A 6,768-nucleotide genomic window follows, 5' to 3' on the forward strand; every position below is an offset into this window, starting at 1 on the left:
TACCCTCCCGTCAAAGACTGTGATTCACGTCAGTCTAGAGTGGGGCCCACGCATGCGTTTTCCCATTCATCAGCCGCCCAAGGTTTCATCGTTAAAGCGGGTGTGGATGTTCTCTATCACAGTGGTGGATAAAGTGTGATGGGACAATGATAATGCTGAGGGGGTAGGGAGAAAGCTTTTTCTACTCTTGAACAAAAGAACCAAAAAGCTAGATGCAATCAAAACTGGTTTAGGTTTTATGCTTATAGTTATAGCTATTTAAAATACATGAAGATGGGCTTCCCTGGTGGCTCAGTGGTTGGGAATCTGCCTGCCAATGCAGGGGACACGGGTTCAAACCCTGGTCCAGGAAGATCCCACATCCCGCGGAGCAGCTGGGCCTGTGCGCCACAACTACTGAGCCTGCGCTCTGGAGCCCACAAGCCACAACTACTGAGCCCACAAGCCACAACTACTGAAGCCGGCATGCCTGGAGCCCATGCTCCACAGCAAAATAGGCCACCTCAATGAGAGGCCTGCGCACCTCAACGAAGAGTGGCCCCTGCTCGCCACGGCTGGAAAGGGCCTGCGCGCAGCAACGAAGACCTAACACAGCCAAAATAAATAAATTAAATAAACTTAAAATACATGAAGACAGTGGGAGGGAGACAGAAGAGGGAGGGGATATGGGAATATATGTATACATACAGCTGATTCACTTTGTTATACAGCAGAAACTAACACACCATTGTAAAGCAATTATACTCCAATAAAGATGTTAAATTAATTAAGTAAGTACATGAAGATGATCTGCTTCCGCCAGAAAGGAGCTCAATAAATACATGGAAGAGCGGGAGCTTGGTGGAGAGGGTCCAAGATGGTTCAGGAAATGGGGGGTGGGGGGTCACCTGAAGCCACAGGCTTTGCTCGGTAGGAAGTGCTAACTGACCCCAGTGCAAACCTCAGGGGAAGGTAAGGCCCATCCTCCTTCCCTGCACCATGGACACTTGCAAAAAGAACCAGGGAAATTTTGCTGATGATTTGTCATCCAGATCACTGCAACAACCTGGTTAGAATTTACACCGGGGATTCTCTACTCCAGCACCACAGATATGTTGGCTTGTCAATGCTGTGCACTGTAGGATGTTTAAAATCACCCCTGGCCTACTAGATGCTGGTAGCACCTCCCAAGGTGAAGAGACAAAAAAAGTCTCCATATAGTGATAAATTGGGGGGGAGGGGGGGAACACGCAGCCATTGCCTTAACTTAGAGGCTTCCTGGTTGTGGAAATTAACAAAGGACTTGGAATCAAATATACAGGGTTTTGAATCACAGGTAGCCCACTTAAAAGGAGAAAAACTTCAATGGGCCTATTTACTCATCTTTAAAATGGGGATAAAACCCACCATATGGCTGTTGAGAAGATTACATAAAATAATGTGTTATGCACTTAGGGCAATGCCTAGCCCAGGAGGCAATTAGTAAACACTGGCTTTTTTGTTTTCAAAAAGATGTTTTGAAGAAGCGGGGACACTTGCTTACAGCTTTGGCCTGAGTGGAAACCTCCTCCCAAAAGGAACAATATAGAGAAATGACAGTCTCAGTTCTCTCTCCAGCTCCTGGGGGCCCTGAACCTGGGGTCTATGGACTCCCAAGGGCCAGGGGACACAATTCAGGGGCTCTGTGAACATGGATGGCAAAAAGCATACATCCTTATTTTCACTAATTGAAACTTAGCATTTTTTTCAATTATGCTTGTAAAACCACACATTATCAACTACCTGGCCACTGTCACAACAGAAGCACAGCTTTTCCTGATCAAATGACAGCTGAAATACGGATTTCCTTGGCTCTACTCCGAAATTATGGAAATTTGGAAATTATGAGGCCTGCAGCTAGACTGTATTTTGTGTTATGAAAGAAGCACATATTACTATTTACTATGTCACATATTAGGGGTTTTATTTTGAGAATGTTATTTTAAATAGATGGGTTATTTTATGCATTTAAAATTCTTATTCTGAGAAGCGCTCCACAGGCTTCCCCAATGAGGGCCAAAGGCACACAACTTAAGAATCCCTACCCTCAACATTTTTCGGCTAAGCCCATAATTCCCAAGCAGGCTTATGGTTTTTCTTGTTGTTGTTTTGTTTTGGGTTTTTTTTTTTTTTTTTGGCCGCGCTGCGCACTTGTGGGATCTCAGTTCCCCGACCAGGGACTGAACCTGGGCCATGGCAGTGAAAGCCCAGAATCCTAACCACTAGGCCACCAGGGAACTCCCATGTCCTTAATTTACTAAATAAATTTCTGTTATAAAACTAATTTGTTAATTTGAATGACATAAGTCACTTTGTTTCCCTACATAAACTATAGTGATCCAAAGGACAGACACAACAGCATCAGTCACATTTCCTCACTCAGGACCCATCCTCTTAATTCTAACAGTAAATGTGTGCCTCGTTTTCCCCTAGTGGACTTGAACTAGCTTTCCACCTTTACCATAACATCAGTCAGGTCCATTTAACCAGTACTTCTCAAACATCTATGATGTATCAGAACTGTGTCCAGGATAAAAACCCTGGAGGTCACCCTTCAAAGACACTCCCAGCCCGGGGAAGAAATGGACATGGAAAGGAAGACTGCAACCCTACCCTTCCAGGGCGGGCAGAGGTCGTGCGTACCTCACTCGGTCTACGCAGAACACTTGCTGGCTGCCTAGCATAAACAAACCACGTGTCCTCCACCTGCCCAAAGATGCTTAAGCTATACTAGTGTGGGACATGTTTATTCTTGTTAGCCTCAGGCTAAGAAGTCACAAAATGTTTTCTGGGCTCAAGAGTCTTCACAGTCCAATACTTCACTTACGAGAGGATCAAAGGTGAGATTTTTTTTCAGCAGAAGTTAAAATTTCCTGAGTTACCTCATCAGCCAGAACTAAACAGGCACCGCCAGGCCCAACCTATAATTGCCCTCAGTGGCCCAGTGGCTGCTGGGTACTAGCTGGCTTGCACTGGTAACCAAGTTATACAGAATCGTAACATAACATAACTAAGTGGTTCAAGTTTAATTCCATTAAAATCACATCGTGGAACTGGGGCATGAGGAAGGATTACTGACAAATGAGAAAAAGAACATGATTCCAGGCTCCACAGGCATTTGACTCACCCTTGAGTCACATCCAATACTCACACGCCAAGATTAATGCCTTTTGACTCATTATTATCAATTAAAATAAATGTTTTTGAAGACCTCACAGGTGGTAGACTTCTCATCAAGTGCCCCTTAATGAAAACCGAAAACAGATCCTAGTTTAGCCGATCCCCTTATTCTACAAGGGTGGATACCTACAGACAGCAAGGGCGACATGCCTCCCCCCAAAATCAAGTGATGGGGGGAATACAATAAGAATCAGGGTCCTCTTACTCCCAAAACAGTTTTGTAGGGACTCAAGATCTAACACAGATGCATACATACATGTCCCCTTAGGATCTCTTTCTAGAATATTCACCTTGTCATCAAAACTTTCTCATCTTTGAAAACAAAAAACTTTCTCATCTTGAAGATCAAACAATCTGGGAATTAAGAGTAACTGGCTGGGGGACATCCCTGGTGGCGCAGTGGTTAAGAATCCGCCTGCCAATGGGCTTCCCTGGTGGCGCAGTGGTTGAGAGTACGCCTGCCGATGCCGGGGACACGGGTTTGTGCCCTGGTCCGGGAAGATCCCACATGCCGCGGAGCGGCTGGGCCCGTGAGCCATGGCCGCTGAGCCTGCGCGTCCGGAGCCTGTGCTCCGCAACGGGAGAGGCCTCAACAGTGAGAGGCCCGCGTACCGCCAAAAAAAAAAAAAAAAAAAGGCTTCCCTGGTGGTGCAGTGGTTAAGAATCCGCCTACCAATTCAGGGGACACGGGTTCGAGCCCTGGTCCGGGAAGATCCCACATGCTGCAGAGCAACAGAGCCGGTGCGCTACAACTGCTGAGCCTGCGCTCTAGAGCCTGTGACCCACATCTGAAGCCTGCACGCCTAGAGCCCGTGCTCCGCAACACGAGAAGCCACCGCAATGAGAAGCCCGCGCACCGCAACGAGAGAAAGCCTGCTCGCAGCAATGAAGACCCAACACAGCCAAAAATAAAATAAATAAATTTATTTAAAAAGAAAAAAAAGGATCCGCCTGCCAATGCAGGGGACATGCGTTCGATCCCTGGTCCGGGAGGATCCCACATGCCACCGTGCGCCACAACTACTGAAGCCCGCGCGCCTAGAGCCCGTGCTCCGCAACAAGAGAAGCCACCGCAATGAGAAGCCCGCTCACCGCAACTAGAGAAAGCCTGCGCGCAGCAACGAAAACCCAACGCAGACAAAAAAAAAGAGTGACTGGGAATTCTCAATTATTTTTTACTTTCTCTTCACACGACTAAATTATTTGGATGCCACTTCCACACCTCGGCAACTTCGAACCCGCCAGCTTCTCCCGCTCCCTTCCAAAACTGCACGTCCATGGTTCTCTCTCCCTCTCTAGACGGTGCCTGCCCAAAATGTTCAAGTTCTCTCATTTTTTCTTCATACAATTAAGGGAAGGTTTTCCCCACTTCTACAATAGAACACAGAAGTCCATTGGGAGCACCCATTTCAACAGACAACACCTGAATTTAGCTGCAAGCTGTTTAAGGCTTCAGGCAAGGACACTCAGGCTGAGGGAAGGGCAGGAATCTTCCCGCCTCATCGTTACCCTGCTTAGAGCCTGGAAAACTCACACTCAATAAGTACAGGTGAGCGCTCACACAAGACTGCCACCAGAAACTCAACTCAGCAGCTTAGTGGCTTTGAACCCCTATTTCTTCCTCAAGCCTCACCCTCCCAGTGAAACTGGCAGGCTAATTACTCAAGAAAACCTTTTACAGCTCCAATCACCATTTCATCTCCTGATTCTCCCCAGCCGCCTCCCTTCCCTCCAGCCTCACCTAAGAAAGGAGAGAACTAAGAAATGCTTTTTCTCCTAGTCACTTCCCCACCACCCAAATACGCTGATATTACTTCACAACCCTGTAACGTTTTCCAGCAACTCCATTAACATTAAAAGCCCTGGGGGATGGGGGTGCCCAACGAAGTGCGCCCTATCCTTCCCCCTTTTTACCACAGGGAAGAAGCAGCTCAGACAGGTTGAGAAATAAAGCCAAAGTCACAAGCAGAGCCAATCAACACAGGACAGAAAACTAGGTCTTGTCCAAATCCCTAAGGTCTTTTTTTTCCCCCTCATCTTATGCCTTCGGAAATCCTTTAAACTGGGGAAGAACATGCAAAGTGAGTACTCAGAAGTTTAAAAAAAGGGGCAGGGGAGAAAGAAAGTGTAAAAGTAATGTTTTCAATGGTAACAGAAAAGGTGGCTCCAGCCAATTGGAGGAAGACGGTGAAAAAGCAAGACCTGGGTGAGACGCTCCAAGTGGGACAAACCGGAAGCGCAGATTCAAGTCTGCGGCACTCACAGGTTTAAAAGCCACCAGAGGGACTTCCCTGGCGGTCCAGGGGTTAAGACTCCGCACTCCCAATGCAGGGGGCACGGGTTCGATCCCTGGTCGGGAAACTAAGATCCCGCATGCCGCTGGGCCCGGCAAAAAAAAAAAAATCCACCAGAAAAAAGACCAGCAGTCCTACCCCTACCCCTACCCCTCCCCCCCCTTAGACGCACCCAGGAAAAAAGGATGCAAAATACCCTTCCTCTCCACAATTTCCGCAGTCAGTCCGGACTTTCCCAGCCCCCTGTTCTGGCCGGCTCGCAGTCTTCCGAGCCTCCCCGATTCGGAGACTTATAGTTCCCGCGCTGGGACTTCACCCCCCACCCAATAATAATATAATCATCGTTTCCTTTTCCCGTGCCCAGTCCCTTTCCGGGGGAATCTCTCCTACGCGGTCGCCTGAGAATTCTGCGAGCGCGGCGCGGTCCTGCCCCAGGCCCGGCTCACACGAGGGGAGCCCCCACCCCCGGGGGAATTTACCCGCCTCGGGGAACGGGGAAAGGTCCCGCGGGCGGGCCCCTCGCACGCCCCCCGCCCCACCCGGACTCTTCCTCCCGCGCCCAGGGCGCGAGGGGACCCCCGGCGGGGGCGGCCGAGCCCGCGAAGGGCGCGGGTGGGCGACCCGGGCCCCGGAGGGCGGCCCGGTCGGGGTCGAAGAGGGAGCCAGCGCGGCCCCCCCCGGGCCCCGCGCTGCCGCCGGGACAGAGCGCGGCGGGAGCAAGAGCGCGGCCTCCACGCGGGCGCCGGTGCAAGCGACAGCCCGGGAGACGACAGCGCCGGGGCTGGGGCCGCGCGACCGTCCGCATTGTTCGGCCCGCGGCGCGCGCCCCGCCCGGCCCCGCCGGCCCCAACCCGCCCGGCGGCGGGAGCGACGGGGCAGGTGGCGGGCGCGCGCCCTCACCTTTGGTGCCGAGCATGAAGTCAAGGGTGCTGTGCCGTGCTGCTGCCATAGTGAGGCGAGGCCCTGGGCCATGCCTGGGGGAGGCGGCCGGGGAGACTGGGGGGCCGCGCGGCGTGTCAGGCTGCGGCCGGCAGGGAGTGCGCCGCGCCGGGGAGGCTGAGGGTAGGAGGTAGGAGGGACCGCGGGGAGCCACCCGGGGAGCGGGGGCGGGGTCGGGCCCGCCTCCGGGAGGGAGGAAGCGAGGACGCTCGCAGCCCCGAACTCCGAGCGCAGCGTGTGAGGCCGCGCTAAGGCAACTGTGGAAACGTGGGCGCCGTGCTCCCCGGCGTGCGTCACCAATGGCCGCGCCCCGCGCCGAGGATCTGGCGGGCGCTCC

At 51.7% G+C, this 6,768-nt stretch overlaps 1 protein-coding gene across 2 annotated transcripts in view; it reads right to left on the bottom strand.

Annotated features, from left to right (window-relative positions):
• Positions 1-6,768, bottom strand: part of SMS (spermine synthase) — a 51,335-nt gene extending 44,567 nt beyond the window's left edge. For both annotated transcript variants that reach the window (XM_067723108.1, XM_067723107.1), the window contains exon 1: positions 6,393-6,768. In XM_067723108.1, the coding sequence (XP_067579209.1) occupies positions 6,393-6,441 (49 nt within the window). In that variant the 5' untranslated portion in view covers positions 6,442-6,768. The remainder of the gene's footprint in view (positions 1-6,392) is intronic.

Source organism: Pseudorca crassidens, chromosome X (genome assembly GCF_039906515.1).
Source record: "Pseudorca crassidens isolate mPseCra1 chromosome X, mPseCra1.hap1, whole genome shotgun sequence".
Lineage (NCBI taxonomy): Eukaryota > Metazoa > Chordata > Mammalia > Artiodactyla > Delphinidae > Pseudorca > Pseudorca crassidens.